At 31.5% G+C, this 22,821-nt stretch overlaps 1 protein-coding gene across 1 annotated transcript in view; it reads left to right on the top strand.

The window, feature by feature from the left end:
- The window catches only part of LOC127718870 (protocadherin Fat 3-like), a 40,026-nt gene extending 18,431 nt beyond the window's left edge, over positions 1-21,595 (top strand). The window contains exons 8-19 of the mRNA XM_052224921.1: positions 2,054-2,222; positions 3,418-3,551; positions 6,092-6,269; positions 7,139-7,297; positions 7,806-7,946; positions 10,849-10,971; positions 12,196-12,384; positions 13,805-13,998; positions 15,317-15,686; positions 17,212-17,566; positions 18,136-18,176; positions 20,772-21,595. Of these exons, the coding sequence (XP_052080881.1) occupies positions 2,054-2,222; positions 3,418-3,551; positions 6,092-6,269; positions 7,139-7,297; positions 7,806-7,946; positions 10,849-10,971; positions 12,196-12,384; positions 13,805-13,998; positions 15,317-15,686; positions 17,212-17,566; positions 18,136-18,176; positions 20,772-20,854 (2,136 nt within the window). The 3' untranslated portion in view covers positions 20,855-21,595. The remainder of the gene's footprint in view (positions 1-2,053; positions 2,223-3,417; positions 3,552-6,091; positions 6,270-7,138; positions 7,298-7,805; positions 7,947-10,848; positions 10,972-12,195; positions 12,385-13,804; positions 13,999-15,316; positions 15,687-17,211; positions 17,567-18,135; positions 18,177-20,771) is intronic.
- The last annotated feature ends 1,226 nt before the right edge of the window (positions 21,596-22,821 follow it).

Raw genomic sequence — 22,821 nt, 5'->3', positions numbered from 1 at the left:
AAAGATTTAAATGCTATAAGATCAAACTATTAAAAATAATTAATTAACATATACGTTCCTGTTAATGAATTTTGCCCGAAAATTTAAAATATAATATCAAAAACAATAAAACAAACGTTAAGTATTAACTGATGGACATTTTATTTATTAAATCTCCAAGTCTAACTTTTCGTTTTATGAATATTGATATACAAAATATAAGCAGAGACTTATAAAACCATACTAAAACGGTATAAAATAATTAACGTTGTAATCAAATGATTATTGTAAAATATTAATAACGTTTTTTGTAAGATGCAAGGATTTAAAATCCTTGCGAATTGAAACAATGCAAGTGTTTTTGTTTTCATTCATTACAGTTTAAATTTTAGGTACTAACTTATGTGTACGCATCCCTGCTCATATGTTGCATATGATTTTCATAAATGTTTTCACTGTTCAATCCAGCGGGTTATTATATTAGCAATATAACATTATTAATTATATTCTATTAATGATATATTTAGTCTCAGTTCAAACATTTATGGAATTTTATGCGACTGTCATACAAGTGAGAGGTTTAGCTAGCTATAAAGCCAGGTTTAATCCACCATTTTCTACATAAGAAAATGCCTGCACCAAGTCAGGAATATGACAGTTGTTATCCATTCGTTTGATCTGTTTGATCTTTTGATTTTGTCATTTGATTGGGGACTTTCCGTTTAGAATTTTCCTCGGAGTTCAGTATTTTTTGTTATTTTACTTTTTAATGATTTTAATGAATATTCTCTTTGTCTGTTAGTAATTATTAATGAAATTAAATATTTTTGACAGAAATATCGTTTTGTTTTTTTCTGGGATATAATATTTTTGTATACTATGTCCGTGTGTATTGTCACAATGCACAATGCACTATAGCACGTTGTATTAAATACTATACACAAAACGCGTATAGATGCCGTCTCAAAACATGAATTATATAATTGCGTTATTATTATACTTGATATTTAATAAACATTCGCATTATCAAAAACGCATATGTTCTGTCAAAAAGACAAATGGTTTTAAATACATAAATGATTTTTTACTGCAATTTAGTTTTTATTTTTTTACTTTCCGATCTAAAATGAACTTTGATTGGTGAAATATACATTGTCACGTGGTAGCCTATTCATATAGGGATAGTATTAAAGACATTGATAACTACCTGTATAAAGGAGCGAAAATTTTCGAGACGTTCCGATAATCTTTTATTCGAGGATATCTGAATGTCCCATAGAAGCTTCCAAAAATCACCAATATAGTCGTGAAGTTTTGATATGCAATTTCAAATGCATTTGATTCCAATGTCATCTATACCGGAATACTAAGTTGTACATGTATATGCAATGAATAATATAATTTATGATATATGTTTTAGCAATCCAATTCTCTAAGTATGACCCCTTTAGTACTTTCATCGACGTTTGATATTTCTTACAATAAAAAAAATGAAAACAACACGTTATAAATTTTATGCGTCTGAAGTGCGTTTCTGGATTTCAACGTGTGGTGTGCCTCATCTCAGTTTTTCATTGGTGAAAATTCTATGGTGACGTCAAATTATCTTGCCTTCCTCTGATTTAGGCTTTGTGTCGTAAAAAAAGAGGAGACCATTCCTGATGAAGTCACATAGAAAGAACACGATGTTTTTGCGGAACATCGAAAAAGAAAACCAAATCTTGCCTACACATCGTCTAAAATCATCAGAGAAAAAGATTCCACCACCGCATCTCATGCGATACAATATTACTGCATTATCAAATTGACGAATGCAACTAAATTTGACGTCTAAACAAAATTTTGACAAGTGAAGAACTAAAATAAAGTGTATCGCACGCTCATTACAAATAAATATCAAAAACAAAAGAAAGTACAAATCTGATACGAATCGTCTGTATAGTTATATCTGAAAACTTTTCGACAGTGAATAAGTATCGATAAGCTTTTCTAAATATTCATTTTCAAAAGTGGAAAGCTATCACAATACCCAATGAACAATGGAATGCATCACTTCATATATCCAATATTGCAGCCACCCGTGATAACGAGTCTAGCTACAAGTAATAATATAAGTATATCTGAGGATCTGACAACAGAGACCTTACTACATACTCTCGTAGTCACTGAAGCGGATCCTTTCACATGTCAGATAGATTCTACTGGAGTTCCATTTGTCATCAAAACTATATCTGGATCTTCGAGTGAGTAACAAATTATTACTAAACGAAGATATTGATTTGTAGCAATTTATACACTGAGTTCAAAATTAAAATAAGGAGATGTGATATGAATGCCAATGAGACAACTATCCACTCAAGTTCAAATAAAGTGGGTGTAAGCAATTAAAGGCAACCCTACGGGCTTCAACAATGAGAAAACCATGCATATAGTCGGCTATAAAAGGCCCCGACATGAAAAATATTAAACAATTCATTTGAGAAAACTAACGGCCTAATTTATAACAAAATCAAGTGTGTGAGAGAGAAGCCAGCTAACAAAACTACAAAACAAATGCTACAAAACAAATGCTCGTTAGTCATGAACATTTCAGTATAAATGTACTTATTGAGCGCAATAAAATGTACCACTTACACGAAACAAGGAAATAAAACCAGCACATAGTTTGGAAAGCTGGAGCAAAGTATATTCGCTACTCTTGGAGCTAGCTAAGGTACCAAAAGTTGTTAATTGTATATTGCCGATCAGTAAAAGAAATAAAAGCAACCCTAACACCCTAACAGGTTTCATGAAATTTAATTGCAATTGGCAGTATTTGTTAGAGGTCACTAAAGATTCAAAATTGCCAGAATATGGGGGAACAGCACTTTGCCTAAACTGTTTGGTAAATCATTCCAGTAACCCGTGCTATTGAAAGATATATAAGAACCATCCCGAGGATATATGTATCATTTTGCAATTTTTTTTATCTATTTACGACATAACAAAAGACGGTATATTGAGAAATACTCTCTAGTGTTATTATCTACTAAAAACATTATATGTACAGATCAGATGTTAATCACAATTGCAAATATATTTGAATGTATTCAAAATTTCATTTTGTGTGTAACCCGGTTAAAGTAAAGTAAATCTTGTGCTCATGATGTCCGCTTCATCCAGATGCTATATTAGAACACAAGGACATGTTTTACGTCTAAATCTCTGATTTAATTTTCTTGCTGGATTATTAATTATTCAACTCAGTGTTTTCCTTTTTGTTATAAAACACATGTACATCTTTTTGGGTCATCACAGCATAATTTTATCTTTTTTCTAAACTACATCCAAGCGCACAGACAATACCATTAACGTTGGTGATTTGTGCTATATTTTTTTTTTTAATTCAAAATATTTAATATTCATAGCAATTCATAGTTAAAAGATTTACATTTTTAGACTATGGAATTTTCCTATCAGCCGGTGCATCCATGGATTACGACACACAAAATGCATACGTTTTAGATTTATCGTGTACTGATACTTATGATGTCACACCTGGAATATTTACAGTCTTTCTGATTAGGAATAATGTAAGAAAATGAGCATATTTATATTATGAGGCAGGTGTTACATGTGAAAGATGACGAAGTCTGTAAACTATAAAGTATCGCCAATATTCTTTTTGCAGATCAGGATACTAATTTTTGGGAAATGGTATCCACCTTTCTGATGATTTAAGAAAAGTGTCGAAAAATGTAGCGAAAACCGATATATATATTACCGCTCAAAAGAGAAAACAGTAAATAGAAAGAAAACAATTTTGATTCATTAGTATTCAGTAATGAGGAAATCGTCCACTATTGAAATTTTTTGAAAACTTTACTAAGTAGGACTTTTCATTAATCGGGTAAAAGGCTGAGTTGAATCCAACATATGGCTAACATGCCCCCATAAAGGTGAACAGATAAGACAATGAGAACCATGAAACTAAAACATTCAATCATGTCTGTGATGTACCAAACTTTCACCCAAAACATCGAGCTACAAATGTAGCATGATCTGAACTGCAATCAAACATTATCACATCGACGTTTGTTTTCTATCCGTCCTTCCCTGGTCAGTCGTAGGTCCGTTTTATGTACCTTTTTGAGTTTCAAACAAAGATGAAGAACTTTGATCTTCTTTATTTCTATTGGATACCCAAATTTCATTATTATTCTTGCAGATGTAATGGGAGTAATTGGTCAAGCTCCCGTTTTCCATATTCCCTAGTTCAAGTATGAAATGCGATTCGTTACAGTTTAGAAATGTTTATTGCATTCTAAATGTCTTCATATTCCAAAAGAGTAAAAATGCTAGGTTATAAAAGCCAACATCGTCGCCTTCTTTCAAAAGCCAAACAGGTCCACACCTGAAAAAGCAAAGATATTTATATTTACAATGACGTCATAGCTCCAGCTGAGCTAACGGGTCACAAACAATAAGTATTTTAAAGCATCTTTCAAGCGAACTGTTTCCAAATTACTAATTTCTGTTCCATCAGAAGTGAGAATCGGACTTCATAGTAACTGTTAGGAGGGATGAACCAATTGTAACAGTTAGTCAACGCAAATTCATAAAATTATAAAACAAAATAAACGTAGACAACGAAACTTTTATGTAATTTCGGTTTTACAAAACAAATATTAAAAGGCATTACAAGTTATACAAAACAAATATTAAAAGGCATTACAAGTTATCACACCTTATCCGCGAAAATTGGGAAGTAATCGAAAAACATCTTAAAATATCCAAGATCTTCCCCGAGCCATCTGTACTGGCTTTCCGTAGGCCCAAACGCCTTTAAGACTTGCTGGTGAGAGCTGATTCATCGTCTAAATCAAGCTCTTCATCTGTGGGGTCTTGCAAGCCTTGTGGGAACAAACGATATCTGAGCTGTAAGCAAATACTGAATACCTAGACTTTTAACAGTCATTCCATAGGTACGGAATACACCATAATTTGCAATGTGAATTTGCGAGACTACAAACGCTGTGTATCTTCTACAGTGTAAATGTGGTAATCAGTATATTGGTGAGTCAGAACAGCCATTTCACAAACGTATGAACGGTCATCGTAGTGACTATGAATGTAATCCAGACCTTCCTCTTAATCGACATTTGAGATCTCCTGACCATACTAAGGCAGATCTCAATCGACTGACTATTACCATCATAGACCAAAACACTGCTTGGTCTAGGGAGGAGAGAATCACTCGAAAAAGATTTTGGATAAGAAAATTAAAAACGTTGGCACCAAATGGAATCAATGAAAAGGTGTAGTTGTAATCGCGCAGTTCTGTTCATTTGGGTTGTATAACCAAGCAGTCTCTGTTGTAATTCCTTTACCTTCGTCAACTCTGAAATTCTATATTCATACCAGTTCAAACCGCACAGTGCTATCCATTTTGGATGTATAAATATGCAGCCGCTGTTGTAATTACTTAACTCTCGTCAACTTTGAAAAATTTAGAATTAAACCAGTTCGAATCAAACAGTACGTTTCAATAGGGATGTATATATACGCAGTCTCTGTTGTAATAACTTCACTTTCGTCACCTTCAATTTCGTGAAATTTAGAATTGTACCAGCTCATATAGCACATTACTATTGTTTTGGGATGCACATCTATGCAGTATCTGTTGCAAATACTTAACCTGCGTCATCTTTGAAATTTTAGAATTGTACAAGCGTTGTTAGGTTTTTAATTTGTAATACATTAAAGATTGTTTTAGTTAAATCAGAATAGATTGATACGATTCATTCAACATCATCATTCTTATCATACCGATGAAGCATATCTGTTATCCGAAATATTCATAGATACTTATAATTATTGTTTCCTTTTTGTAATATGCGTTATCTGTTGTGCGTTGAAGTTGACTACTGCAATTGTAAGTATGACTGAAAGTAAGGGTTAGAAACGGAGTACGGATTTCCCCCCACATTTCTACGCGATGAGTATTTAGCCCGACTTTAATCAAAGATCTAATTGACACAGTTTCATCGATTAAATATTTGACTAAATATGTGGTTTTGTTAGATTTTAAGGATTTGTGATATATTCAGTATAGTTTATAATTTTGGTTTAGCCGCCTGTTATAAATGGACTACCTTTGGCAATAGATGTACAAGAGGACAGTGTTGTGGAAACTACTCTTTACACCATGTCTGTTACAGATCCAGAAAACACTGCTGTAACCTGTTCTATTCCTACAGTTACACCATCAACAACTATACTTTTTCATAAGCCGTCTGCAAATTTTAACGGTCAGTACTCTAAAAATAGAAATTTACAAAGTTACAAAACCGGAATTACAATTCGAAACATGAATGTCAATAATATATGCATAAATTGGCCACTTTTTTAAATAAAAATCTCACAAGACATTCCTCTCTAGAACAATAAATTATTGACTGATAAAGCCTGATCGTGACTTCTAAGGGCAATTTCTAATGAAAGTGATAGATTTATGTGTCATGTCTCCTTTGACACCATTGCACTCTCCATAAATACTTGATTTGTTCCTCTAAAAAAAAAAATTTCAATAAAATTACTGTCCAAGTAGCAGATGGTATTTTTGCACATGCAACACCTTAAATTATATACATATCAGACACTGCATGTTACACATGAAATGTATTTCCTAGTAACCGTTGTTATTCGTCGATTTGACTATCACAATTTGTTTTCTGGTAACGGAGCAGAATAATTGATATCTTAAGATCGATTTAGTTAAATACAGCCCATTTATTGCAATTCAATAGCTAAGATTCAGTTTTGTCTGGTGTAATTATTTGTTTTAGTTTAACAGAATCGTCGTATACAATTTTGCATGACGCCCTGACAGCCACATAAAAATGTTTAATTGAGAGAATTGGTTGATTAATTGTTGTTTGCTTAACGGCCAGTTGCAAATATTTCATGAATGTTCACAATGAGATCAAATTAACAATTAAAACAATACGCGATGAGAGTATATTGGACAGGGACAGTAATTTCGCCTTTCAACAGGCAACATACGGATCCCTCAAAGAGAAGTTGCAATTCTGCAATTTAAACTATTGTATTATAATTTCGTATGTATTAATCACTGAGATGATTTCTGAACGTAAAATAAATGATTGTTTTCTTTCAGAATTTGACATTGTTTTGCAGTCGAATCCTAACCTTCAGTATGATTTAGTACGAACCTACCGACTTGATATAACGTGTACAGACGGTAGACGGAGCGACTCTGGTATCTTCTTTATGAATGTTCTTCGAAACAAACCCACAGTATTTTTAAATCTGCAGAGTAAGTTGCCAACAATAGCAGAAATACAGATTAATGAATCCTGTTCTGTTAAGACCCTTTGTTTTATATATGATATCCAACGTTTTAAAGTTTTACCGTGCCGTGGTCCATGGCATGCCTGGTGAGGGTTACCAAACGTGCCTTGGTCCATGTGGTTCAACTGAATAAATAAGAAATAACAAAATTTATAAAGTGTTGTTTGATCTGCTAAGAACATATTACCATTACAAGGCAAATATTTCAGTTAACCTGTAAATGACAATAGTTTTGACAAAACTATTATTTTCTCAATCATTTTTATCATTAAAAACTGAAGATGGTAAATTATATATTTGATGAAAAGTATATTAATTTGAGCTTATTTTTATTAAGGGCATTTGTAGTAAAAATCAAGAAAGTAAATACTAAGTCTTACTCAAATGTGTCAAACCAACTTTCTACAAGTGTTATTCTAGACAACATGTTTGTGTTTTCCATGATCCTCAAATACTGTTTGTTTAATTTTCAGACACAACCACAGTGTCCAGCATTTCATCATATATTGGACAAATAGTGTTTGATGTAGAAGTAACTGATCCAGAGAATGACCAAGTTCAGTTTTCCATGTCATGTGTACCGTCTATTAATTCTCCGTTTGAAATATATCACTGTATGTACCATTTTCTTTTTATAACACGGGATGTGATTAAACTATGATTTGCTTTCCTTACATGAACAACTTTTTGACCTTTAAGTTACTTTATTGCCGACGTAAAACACATATCACACATAAGAAGCATCGAAACCTTCAATATTATATGTCAGTATAACTAGTTTGTGTCGCTCAATCTATAGTTTCTGTGCAGTATAATGTGGTCTGCTGTTTTAGGTGTATATCAATGAGAAAACAACATAACAACACGAAAAATATTCAATTGATAAAAAAAAACACAGATGTAAAGCGATCAACATTCGCTCTTCAACAATATGCAAGCATTTCTTTTACGCGTAAAAAATGAGAAATTTGCGTAATGTTTAGTTTTCCAAAATATTGGGTTTGACAATGCTCCAGTATGGCCGACTTTTTCTAGCTAAATTTCAAACTAAATTTTAACAAGGTATCATATTCAAAACAGTGAATAGATAGGTTAGAGATCATCTTTAGCAAATTTACGTTTCAACGTTCATTTAAGACGTCAAAATTAGTGAAAAGTTTTTTGAGTAACAGGAAACATATAGCGTATGCGTCCACAATAAACATGTCGTAATTCTATGTTTGTTTTTAAAAAAATAACCTCTCCGCCTTGAATATTTGGTTTGTCGAGTCCTGCGCCCTATATTTCCAAGGCCTAAATTTGTTCAAATCCAGAAGAATCTCTATATTAACACTTAATTTCGAAAAAATAGTTCTTTGTCACTTTCTTTAGGACATGTTTATGCATTAATTTGAAAAACTTGTCATAATGAATAATTGGGGACCAAATAAGGCATAAGTGCACCTATTCCTTAAAAAAAATAACTTCAATCTTGGTTTATAATTCAGATCTTTCAGCAATTTAACCCCAATTGATAATATCATTATTAATACCAGTTGTTTTTTATATGAGCAAATATTATTATAATAGCTTTAAAGTACATGTAGTTTTATAGGTTCAGTACATTGAAACTTTTATTTTGGCCTGAACCACATTTATCTATTAATAAGTTAATTACTTTTGTATTTGTCAACTATATTATAACTAAATAAAGGCAACAGTAGTATACCGCTGTTCGAAACTCATAAATCGATAGAGATAAAAAAAAATCCGGGTTACAAACTAAAACTGAGGGAAACGCATCAAATATAAGAGGAGAACAACGACACAACAAAAACACAACATTTAAATGTAACACACACAGAAACGAACTATAATATAACAATGGCCATTTTCCTGACTTGGTACAGGACATTTTAAGAAAAAAATGGTGGGTTGAACCTGGTTTTGTAGCATGCCAAACCTCCCGCTTTTATGGCAACGTCAAACATAACACCAAAACGACAACATCACATGACAGGACCACAATACAAATAAATGGGAGAACATATAGGACAAAGAAACACACGAATAATAGCTAACAAAAGGTACTAGGCTTAAAATTAAATACGCCAGACGTGCGTCTCGTCCACACAAGACCAACCAGTGACGCTCAGAGATGAAAAAAGTTTGAAAGCCAAAACAAGTACAAAGCTGAAGAGCACGAGGACCAAAACTTCCAAAAAGTTGCGCCTAACACGGCAAGGGTTTTCTGCCTGGGACAAGAACATCCTTATTATTTAGAATAATTTATAATTTTGCAAACAGTAAATTTTATAAAATTACTATATAATAGATATACATGATGAAACCGAAGTGGGGACTAACTACAGAATAAAAACGGATACATTACATAAAACAACTTAATCCAATACATAAAAAATACACAACCGAGTTAGCCAAAGCCTCAACGCACAAAGTGACGTCACATTTGAAATTCTAAAAAAACACACAAAGTGACGTCACATTTGAATTTGTAAAAATATTTCCCAAAAATAAGATAGGATTAGGATTGATTCAAGATTAGATTTGTAATACTGACATTACATTTATTAATAACAATGAACATTACAATACATATTTATATCAAATTGTGGTAGTAATTAGATAATTAATTGTATTATCTAGCTATGTCGGTGTTTCTTCTGAATCAAACTGTAAACCAAATATATCGTATGAATTTCGTTAAACCAAACTAAAATCTAATAAATGAAGGGGGTGATTAATTATCTTAACCATAACACACGAATATAACAGAAAAGACGTTAAGACATTTGACAAAATCATAACGAGAATAAAAAATATAACATTAAAATTAAATACATGAATTTGGGATAGAAAAGTACCGTGACACGTCTTATAGCAATGCGGTTTCACACTCAGCAAAACAGTCACAATCGTATTAAAAACCGTTTAAGAATCACACAAAATATGATTTATATGTCGAAAACTTACAAATGAAATTATTTGATATCTTATTTAGTACATAAAAATAACTTGAAATTTATGCGTACTTTTTCCTATAAATACTTACCAGGTAAGCAGTGCATTCTGTAGAACTCACGATGAGGGAAATGATTTCCATAATATTCCATAGAATCCATTGTAAATGCCAATGATCTGTCTTGCTGTGGTAATATATGAAAAATATTTCTACGTCCATATTGTAACTGATTGACAAAAATAATGATTTGCTATTAAGATCTATTAAAGCTGTAAACCACGTATTATTTTGATTAACATATCTATAGATATTTTGATATTAAAACTGCTTTATCACGAAAGTATCAGAAGAACACATGCTCATCATAGTCCCAACATTAAGTAATTTTGTCAAGTTACAAATGGATGGCGAGTAATATTTTCTCATTTTATTTTAAGTTTCCTAGAAGACTGGGAATATTTCCTAAAATTTATTAGTAATTGACCAACTAGCAACTTGCTCAAAATATAATAAACAAAATGCAATCCAATGCAAAGACTATTTCTTCATTGCAGCTGGTGAAATACTGCTAAAAAGGTCAATTGAAGGGGAATTCGTACCAGCCTATGATTGTTATGTTGAAGTTAGCGACGGACAAACAACAACAGGTCCTAGGTCATTGACAATTCATGTTTTAGGTAATATATTAAAATGCTGACAATAATTCTCGACATAAACATTAAATATTTTCAAAGGTTTCATATTATTTTTGTTCTAAAACATTGATTAATTAATGTAGAATAACACGTTTGGGAATAGTAAGTTGATTCCTGTGAAAACGACAGAAATCGTTTGGTTTCATATTTTTTAAATATAAAACAAGATTTTCTTAAAAATAACCAATACTAATACAAGAAAACCTAGAGCTTTCATTGAAAGGTGTTGAAAAACAACAATATATATATTTATGTATAGAATAATATATTTTTAAAATGATTGACTGATTGTTTCTGTTTGTTTTCTGTCCAGTGGCAAATATGTGAAAATACTCAATAAAATACGGCCAACATGTATAACACTTTTTGTGAAGAAGATCCCACTTTCTATTATTTTCTATATACTGACCTTTATCTGGTTTAAATGAAATACTATATATTTTGTTTTCACACTTGCCTTTCATTAATGAAGTTGTTTATACTGAAATTAGTTTCATTGCACTAAAAAATTTGACAAGCGTTCTTCGAGTGGGGTTGTAGAGTTAAACAAATACGCAATGTAAAGGGATAACCCATTTTGGTAAAATTTCCACATGAGATATCCATGGAAATAAATTATTTCAATATTATTCAGATATACATGAAATTAATTTACTCCAGTATTTACCAGATATCCACGAGACAATAGAATGTCCCTATATTCGAGTTTATCCTTATCAATTTAATGCAAAACGGAACATGCCTTTATTACTTGAAATCCCTGTAATATCATGGAATAAAATAAATTAAATGAATATAAGGTACATATATAAATATATTATAAATGCCATTTAACACACATGTAAATGTGACATAATTGAGTTTTTTAAGCTTCAGTGGTCTCTAGGTAGCGTGCAATTCTCGACTGTAGGAACTTATGGATTGTTCTTACCAAAATACAATAAACATGGTTTGCTGCTTCTACAGAGATACCGTATTTTGGTGTCTCCAAGGAGCCAGAATAATGTGTGAGATAATATTGATATGTCATTCTGAAGTTACCTTGTGGGCTTGCACGTTAAAAGGTTCGACTAAGCATGTTGGCCTTAAAATAAAACAGTGTACTGATCATATCGCCTAAATACAAACTTCAATGTCACTGGACGTTAGGCATCCGTAAATCTATGTATTAGAAGAACACATGCCTAAATTTCTTTTTTGTTTCAGATATAAATTATGTTCCTGTTATAAGGAACCTTCCTCTTCCTTCACCTTTAGTAGTGTCTGAAAATTCGGCCCTTGCCATGAGTGTATTCCAAGTATCCATACAAGACAACGACGGAGCGGATACTCATACCTATACTATGACATCATCACCACCTGATGGCATTTTGTATTTTGATATTGATTCTACAAGCAAGTATTTTGGTTTTTTATACTAATAAAAGGAGGTATAAAAGCTGCAAATCATTTAGCCATTTAATGTACTGTTTTCTTTTGATTAAAATCCAAATAAAAACAATCTTCTATACTTTTTTATCATCTGCTCGACAGTGATGAGATGTATGTGTGTTCTGTCAAAAACCTACTTCCTGTTGACCGATTCATTTAATTTTTCATTACGTTTAATGAAAACAAATATTTTTGTCACACCTTTTTCAGGAACTCTTGTGATGTGAAGTAACATGACCGACATGGTTAGAAAAGACAAATAATTACACAATTTTAAATTAATTTTCTTGTAATGGTTAGAAAATACATAAAATAACACCATTACAAACTCAATCCCAATTTTATATTCTATTTTTAGAAATTTACCTGTGACGTCACTTTTTGTGGCGTTTGATACATTCGTGTGATGCGCAGTTCATAATTCTATTGTGGTGTAAATGGGAGGTGTCCGTTCTGTGGTTTACATGTTGTAATGTACTATTATATTATTTATTTATGTATGTCTCTGTCCTGAGTGTTCTTGCGTTTAGTTGTAATGTATTCCTGTCACGTAATGTTGTCATTTTAGCGGTATTTTTAATATTGTCATATAAGCGGGAGGTTTGGCTAGCCATAAAACCAGGTCCAACCCACCATTTTTCTTAAAATGTCCTGTACCAAGTCAGGAATATGGTAGCTGTTATCAAATATTCCGTTTCTATGTATGTTGTCGTTTGTTTTTGTTTATGGTGTTACGTTTTGTTTCCTCTTATAGTTGATGTGTTTCCCTCGGTTTTGGTTTGTGACCCGGATTTGTTTCAGTTAATCGATTTATGAATATTAAACAGCGGTATACTACTGTTGCCTTTATTTATGATCTGTCAAACACTTTCTTCTTGTTTTAAGATCTACCAGACACTTTTTTCCTGGTTTAAGATACTTTGCATTACCACTTGGGGTATGCTTAGCAAGACAACTTTTTTTTTACGCCTTGAAAGTCACAATAACGATCGTCCTAAATAAGCATAAAATAATTGCCACTAGACGTTAAGTTTACAATAATCAATCAATAATAATTGCGGCCACAAGGGAGGTAGCTCATCAAATATAATAAAGTAATAATACCGACCCTATTAATGACTATTAATGACTTATTACTGACATTTTCTCAATACGATACCAAACTTATCGAATATTCCAGACAAAGATAATCGTAATACATATTATCAAGGACAATGCTATGCTCTGATATTGTGACGAAGATATATTTCATATATGTATATATCTAATCGAATATGTCAGTTAGATTAAAGCTATAGAAACTCCTTGTAAGTCTTCTACTTACATAGCACGCTTCTCACAAGGTATACAATGTTTAACAGTGATATCATATGTTCTGTTATAGCTGGACTTGTGAGTACATCTGCAACAACAATAGTTGATTTTGAGGCCGTATCATCAAAAGATTATACGTTAACAATAACAGTCACCGACACGAAAGATTCTGTTACACAGAATCTATCTCTTACCGTTGCCGATGTTAACGAACCTCCAGTGTATACAAAGAGGTCTTATGTACTAGGTGTTAACGAAGGTTCGGTATGTACTATAATGTGGAGAAAAAAAAAATTGTGTTGTATAGCTTCGATTTCGTTAGTCATTTTTTAACCATTTCTATTATTTAATAATTCGCTGGAGACCTATAATGATAACTAGCTTCCAGGGAAAACAAAATAAAACTTTTTCATCATTTGAATTTATTGTTTTACATCTAATTCTATTTTGTTTGGTAAATGAGTTGTGCTTCAAAACCTGAATACATTTTACATTGTAACCTTTGGTATTTTTCGAAAATTTTATTGTCCAAATCTTTCCAAATTTCTTGGAACATATGGCAAGTTTAAGTTAATCATTACGCGAGTTTCATTATTATTTCATTGTAAGCAATGACTCTAAGACATTGTTTGTATTGACCCAAATACTATGATTTCCATTTAGGAGATATTCCAATCGTAAAGTAAAAAAAAAACAACATGATTATCTTCGCTGTATACCATATCTTAATATAATCAACGGACTTGTGCTCGATGAATCGAATGTTTGGTGTCATATGAAGGTTGTGTGCTATGTTGGTGATATACAATATAACATGTTATTCATGTTGGTTTACAATATAGACCATCCTTGAAAATTGGAAATTTATACAGCATATGACATCGTTAATAATTGACTGAATTATTTTTAGTTTGAAGCTTCAATTCAGTGATTTCATCCTCATGCACAAATCATTAAGGTATCTTGAAACTCCGATTCGATGGATGACAAATAAATCTTATTTCATATCAGAGTATTGTGAACTCAAAAAAAAGGTAAGGAAAATGAGTCGCTCTCCATTGTTGAATAGTTTTAAGTTTTCCATCATTAAAACAGACATAGAAAAATGAATTCTGCCCGGAATACAAAGTAAACGTAACGCTTAATCAAAATGAAAATCAAAATACTAGAAGAATGAAAATAAACTGAAAGAAAAAAGAGAAGTAATATAAATTCGATTGTCAGAATAGATTTTAAAAGTATGTTAATGTGACTTAAGTGCAAGATAAGTTTGTAAACTCCTAAACAAAATTATTGTCCCTTTTATAATAATAATAATAATAATAATAATAATAATAATAATAATAATAATAATATTTCAAATGTGAATGAGACTCATTTCCAACCAAAAATACGTATAAGGTTATATGCGAAAATGTCATATAAATTGTTTTGCTTGTTTATAATAAATAATTTACCCATTCTATATCCATTCTTTTTACATGGTTTGGTCCATTAAACAGGAACCAGTCTTATTTTCTAAAGACTTCTGAATATTTTATTTAGTTTTATATTGATTCTAATTTTCTTTGAATTTTTAAAGGCTGGTACCATTCTGCCTGATCCTGGATATTTGTATACAGATGAGGATACAGGCGACACACATAAGTTTTCTATGGCTTGTGGGTCAAACGTTGGATATTTTTCTATCTCTTCAACCACAGGATTTATAACTCTCGCTACAGATATTAATGTTGATGCAGCAGGTTCTGCTACTTCCTATACCTGTGGAGTGACAGTATCAGACGGTGTCTTATCTGATAGCGCCACTTTAACAATCAATGTAAAAAATATAAACGACAACACTCCAGTATTTTCCAACAATTTATTCACTTACTATTTGGACAGTAATTATCCTTTGAACACTGTTTTTGGTTCTGCTGTCGCCACTGATGCCGATGCTGGAGCGTTTGGTATGTATATGAATAAAGAAATAACAGCGTGTCTTTACGCTTAAGGTTATACAAAGGTCTCAAAAAGTATAGTAACAAACATATCGAACTCAAAGAAAAATTCAAAACGGAAAGTCCCTTTTCAAATGGCAAAATCAAACGCTCAAACACATCAAACGAATGGAAAACAACTGTCATATTCCTGACTTTCTAACAGGCATTTCCTTATGTAGAAAATGAAGGATTAAACCTGGTTTTATAGTTAGCTAAACTTCTCACTTGTATGACAGTCGCATAGAATTCCATTATATTGACAACAATGTGTGAGCAAAACAAAATGTCAAAAATTAACGTTTGATAGGATAATACAACGAAAATGTAATTAAAATAACACGTGAAGAGCAATATTACCAAATTCGTCTAAGGTCAATATTTAATTATGACTAGAAAGAAAATTAAGTAATGATAAAATAATAAAATAAAATACGAAAGGATAAATATTTTTAGTCATTTTAATAAATAGAATGAATCAAAAAAAAAAAAAATCGTATCGTACTTATTGTTTTATGACATGACATAGTGGATGTATACATTTACAGAACAAATAAATTTTAAGTAATTTGAGTTATCTTTCCTTTCAAGTCGAAACGATGTTCTTTAATTGTAAAACCAAAGTCAGTCTGTCAGATATCAAAATTCTAATTTTCTAATTTGTCTTAATTATTTGCAGTAGGGCTTTATATTTCTTGCTTTAAGTGCAAAACTGGAAAAACTGCCGAAATAACCATAATTTGATATCTTGTCGTTTATATTTAGATACAAGCCTAGGCTTTACCAAAAGAATATTTTGATACATGATGTATCTTACAAAGATATAATTACTGTGTTTAAAATAATTCAAGATATCTGCCCATATCTATTTTGTCAAAAACTTTAGTACTTTTTTCCATTAAATTTTTAAACTGAAGTTGCCATTTTTGCTCAAAAATGTATGTTATGACATTACTTTTATTTTTTTTTAAACTCATATGAATGTGTCGTCACTTATATTAAAATAAAGTAACGTTTTTTTTTTTCACCAGCAATCGAATATTGTAATATTTATTACAATTTTGCTTTTACAATCACTTTATTGTCTTTACATTAACATAGATTTAAGCCAATGAGATAGTTAATATACTTACTTTTAAATATTCTCTCAATATTATCAATACCTTTATCTCTTATAAAACTGTAGAGATACAGTAAACACCAAAATACCAAAAATATATTCCATCAATAACGTGCCTTGCACATTTTATTAATTTTGTGTATACAAGTAATTTAACTTATCTGTTAGTTTGGGTAGTAATAAAATTGAATCATCCAAATGATTAATGACAAATTCAATGTCAACATGGTCAAACATTGGTATATAAATTCCATCATATAATAAATTTGTCAAACTTTAGAGGTTTTGTGCAAATACAAATATGTTATTTGGTTGAAGCTAAATTGTATGTGTTGTCACCAATATCAGACTAATTTTGTTTATTTTCTAATTTAGGAACATTTACTTATAGTATTGACCAGACCTCTTTAGGAATAGAAACATTTGGGATACAGACAAATGGGGATTTATACTTAAAGAACTCCTTAGCTAGTTTTGGATATGGTGCAAGTCTGAGCTTTATCGTACAGGCAATAGATACCGGAAGTCTTCAAGGAACGGCAACTGTTTTTGTTGTATTACCACAAACAACAACTACAACAACGACAACAACGAACCGATATATAACGTTCTGGGAATATCCTGCGAATCCAGCATGGGTTATTGTTCTCAGTGTTCTTGGTGTTTTCATTTTGTGCCTACCATGTTTTATGGTCTGGAAAAACAGGGGATCTTGTACATATAAAGGACGGTAAGCTTGTTACATTTTTCAAGCACACAGAACTTAACGTTCTCAAATTTATATCGTCGCATGAAAATTTCATTTATTCACAATTAGTACTGAACAAATGCTGTTGATTTGAGTGAATATCAAATGAAAGCTGTTGCGAAAACCCATAATATATTGATGCATTTATCTGGGAAGGTAGTTTTTTCTTTCTTTTGTGTTTAAATATATTTATTGTTTTCTATTGTTCCTTTGTTTTCCTCTTATAGTTGATGTGTTTCCCTCGGTTTTAGTTTGTAACCCGGATTTGTTTTCTCTCAATCGATTTATGACTTTTGAACACCGGTATACTACTGTTGCCCTTATTTAGTAATAACCATTTAACATCAAACAGGTGTTCAATTAAAATCATTCAATATAAAAATAAGATGTGGTATGATTGCCAATGAGACAACTCTCCACCGGAGGAGCTCAAATGACGTAGAAGGTTAGCAACTATAGATCTGTAAATTCATTACAGAGTATGCATTTGTTCACCAAATCAACAGTTACAATAACTAATATGTCCATGTAACTTATGTTTTTCTTTCCAGACCTGATGACTACAAGGAAAGAATTCGAGAACCAAGCGAAGGTAATTGAATATCTAATACTTTGAATATTTGCATATTGACATTTTAGTAAATAGTCATTTCTACGCTTTTTGTTTTTCGAAAAAAAATTATTAAGAGATACAAATTTATACCAAGGTGCTACAACTTGTATCTTTTTTTATTATTTATTTGTTCTTTATTGTTTCTTTTTTTTATTATTATTTTAGGAATAACCTTTTTATAATAAACAGGTGTTCCATTTAGATAATTTATACGAGTAAATTTCAACTTAACTGAATCCGATTTCACAACTAGCATGCATATTGTCGTAGCCACAATCCTGGGTTTTTTTTTCAACGAATGAGACTTATCGCCAAAATGTGTACTTGCCATGAGCAACACGAAGGATGCATCATGTGGAACAGTATTCAGTATTTCTTAAATTCGTGTTTATACGTTTTAACCTACCTATGTAAAGTTTCGTACACTGTTGTCTGTCTTTCTATCGTTTCTTGGGATATTTTTTGTTCGCTTTTTCCGCGATGATGTTATCGGTTTTTCTTCGACTTATGTTTTTATATAGTCATTTTGTTATCTTCTGCATCTTAATTTAAAGGTTTGCACTTGTCATAGCTGCTGATCTTTTCGCATTTTCCGGACGTTAGAAGTAATTGTTTAGCAATTCCCACTGTTTTCGTCAAACATGTGATAAATAGGGCTTTTTTGTATGATTACCTTGTACTGCAATTTTAGATATTTTTCTTAATCTTATACTTATATAAATACAGGCAACAGTAGTATACTGCTGTAAAGCCGGAAATAATGGTAAAATCAATAACAGAAATCTATCAAAATACCATTACGGATAATGTTGACAGAAACCAAGCATAATAAGGGTGTTGAATATGATAATATTATTCTTCAATACGGCCTTCGGCAAAAAATAGATCATTCCCTAAAACATACGCTTTGAATATTCAAGACTTACTAAGTCTTTGATGAGTTCAGATGAAAAATCCGAATATCAGAAAACAATTGACAGAAAGAACATCTCCTCTTGTTATATTGTTCAATGGTAAAATAAACGTTCACTATTAGAAATCCGCAGAAACAGTTGTCAATTTATTAATTTCAAATAATAGATCCAGACACAGTCACATGAAAAAAATGACACCATGAAAAAATATTTCTGCGATTTATAACAGTCATTAAACCCAATCTAAATGTCAGAATGCAACAAAACAGCGTGTTAAGCACGTTCAAAACCTTACTACAAACATCCCAACCCACTTTACATATTTTTCTCTTCGTTAATCGAACTGCCTGTGGTATATGCCTTTATATTTAACAGTTTAACACCTGAGATCACTCCCAGTTTTTGTTTGGGTTCGTGTTGCTCAGTCTTTAGTTTTCTATGTTGTGTTTTGTGTACGATTGTTTGTCTGTTGGTCTTTTTCTTTTTTAGCCATGGCGTTGTCAGTTTTTTTTTTACTTTTGAGATTGAATGTCCCTTTGGTATCTTTCGCCTCTCTTTTGTGGTAATTTGCTTGTGAGAAAGCATTCTACATCTTCTATCATGAAACCACGCCACATTCTGTATATGCCTGTCCCAAGTCAGGAGCCTGTAATTCAGTGGTTGTCGTTTTTTGCTGTATCTCATATTTTTTTTTCGTTGATTATTTTGTACATCAATCATGCCGTAAGTTTTCTCGTTTGAATTGTTTTACATTTGTCATTTCGGGGTCTTTTATTGCTAGCTATGTGGTATGGGTTTGGCTTATTGCTAAATGTCGTGTGGTGACCTATAGTTGCTAATTTCTACGTCATTAAGTCTCTGGTGGAGAATTGTCTTCTTGGCAATCATATCACATTTTCTTATCTTTATATGAAAAACAGAAACACATGCTACAGTGTGGTTACATGTGATATTATCCTCCTTTTCAAATGAAAACAAATAGATTACAGAAAGTAAAAAATCTATAAAATCCTGAAACATCTAAACTGTTTTACAGTATATATGGTAACTGACCTCTAGGAATTAACTTTATCATCATCTCGATTTAAAATACCACATTATCATAAAGTGTCACATTTTTATAAACTAATCTCAAGTTATTGTAAAAAGCCTACAAAAAGGGGCTCATAAGGGTCCAAGCTGTCTTCTTATTAAAAGATAATATGATTAAAAGGAGATATGGGGTATATGTTAATGAAACAGCACACAACACACCAATGAAAACTCGTATAGTAGGAAGTCAATGAACATAACATTTGTGTGTGTTTCTGAAACAGGTTTAAAGCACATGTCTAATGTTTTTGTTTTGAATGGAAGGCTGTTACACTATTCATACTTACTCCATCAAGTATTTTATATAAAAAATAGGAGTAACATGGAGACCTAATGGGTAACTTTTTTGATTATTGGCCCAAAATTATGATATTCATAGTCAGAGTTTGTATATATCAAAAATTAACATACATCAAGAAAAAAATGTTTATTTGCAAAAATGAATTTTTAAGAATTATTTTCTGAAGATTTATAGAAGTCAAACAGACTATACAGTTTTTGCAGTGTAAATATCTAAGTTGTATAATACAATTTTCATTTATAATTTTGAAATAATGTTAACTTTCAGTGTATGAAAATAAAGAGGACATGACGAAAAAGAGAAAGTTTAATCTTAGATGGAAACCATGGATGTGGTTTGAGCGCAGTTGAATAAACCATGACAAAAACTCTAAGATTCTTTAGTTATTCGAATATTCAACGTCAGATTCTTTTTGTGATTTCATAAGGATACAGAGTAGAAATTTGTGTTCATGTAATACTTTGCAACCATTTACTCACATAAAGCACTATCTAGAATTCAAAATTGATTAGTCTGCGTTTTTTCATAATGATAAATTTTCTATTATTCATATCTGTTCCATTTTGTTTCATTTCTTAACAAAATAATACATGCAATACTTCACACTAGTGTCTATAACTTGAAATTATATTTATGATGTATATGACAATAACATCAGCTTGTGAAAGTAGCGCTTCACGGAATTGACAAATTCAATTATTTTAGAACGAGCGATGTAGTGATGCAGTAGGAATGGGAATATATGACATTACTAAGTCGTAATATTATAATAAACTGAAGTTTGTATTTACAACGAGGCAGTAATTGACAGTTTACACTTATTTATTAAACATATTAAGCAAGTCCCATTATTTTCTTGAACTTGAAGAAATCGTGATGTTTTCTGTATTAATGATCATAACATGACGCAAGGCCAATACCGGTCTAAAAGACTTTTTATTCTTCATTGTAGTTTTAGCGTCATTTCTTTGTTGCCTGATTTATCTTATGTTCTTTGTTTTAATGTCTTAATTTTATCTTGTTCTTTTTATTTGCTTGTTTTTAACATATCAATCTTCTTTTTCTGCATTAAAAACAAAACGTTTCCACGATATAAGCGTTATCAGTAATATAATATTTGTTTAATTTTCTAATAACTTCTTTGTTAATTATTGTAAGCCATCAACCTTAAGGTTTGAAATGTGCATTTATTTATGTCTGCAGAATTTGATTACTGTATTCTTAGCATACTGCTGTAACTATTTCATGTAAATTCAGGACAAAAAATTTATTTCATCGTACAGTCTGGCAGTAAAAGGATTTCTTAGGTGGTAAGATGCATTTCTTTAACGCTTGTTGGTACCGTTGCTGCTGGACTATAATGTGACAGACTCCGAGAATATCCTCCATCAAGAAGCCAGTGATTTGGTGTTGGAACACGTACGATATCAATTATACATTTTAGCATTAAATTTTCGTGTCGTTTGTAAAAAGAATTATATCATACGATTTTAATATCACTATATAGGTACTGCTAATGGTAAACTATATATTCCCGATTGAACCATCCAGTTCTTCTGTATTCGCATAAATTAAATTATAATTTGTGTAAACATTTTCAGTTCAACAAACTATTCAAATGAGTTTAACTTTGGGTAAGTTTTCAATTACCTATAAGCGATTTGGGCTGTTTCGTTTAGACGCTTTGTGCTGTCAGTCGTGCTTTATATGTATTTGGCTTCCAAATCTTGTTCCTACATGATTAATGTTATATCGACAACAAGTGATGTCGCACTGAAATCGGTATTTCATACGTTCATATTGTCTATCTGTAAAAAGAGGTAAAAAAACGCAAGGGTAAACCAAAAACCGTAAGTCACAGAAAAAATGAGAAAAAAGGCATCTTCAAAACACAAAACAGGAAACTTAAGATTGGAAAAACAGAAATCCTATCAAAAACAAGGGATGAACTCGAGTGCTCCGGAAAAGTTCCTGTTCTACTAGCGGCATAGCACTTAAAGATATTTATCACCTGCAAACTTGATCGTTAGTCAGTTTAGTGAACACATGTGACATTAACTTTTCTTCATGCACATTTCATAAATCCATCAATTGGAAACACTTCAAAAAACTGATGGATTCAGTCAGGATTATTACAGGCAATGGGTTCAACGTGAGAAAGAAGACGTAGATACTTTGTCGAAATGGATTAAGGCTGTGAGGTGGTTGATACAAATCAGAATTTCAAAACAGATAAAACCCCAAACAACATCGTTTTTGTGTGTAAATTACATTACACAAACTGCTTGATAAATAGATTAAGTATTGCCACTTCACT

The sequence above is a fragment of the Mytilus californianus genome, unplaced genomic scaffold, assembly GCF_021869535.1.
Source record: "Mytilus californianus isolate M0D057914Y unplaced genomic scaffold, xbMytCali1.0.p SCAF_10, whole genome shotgun sequence".
NCBI classification, from domain to species: Eukaryota; Metazoa; Mollusca; class Bivalvia; order Mytilida; family Mytilidae; genus Mytilus; species Mytilus californianus.
This window is presented reverse-complemented; position numbering and strand designations above follow the sequence as displayed.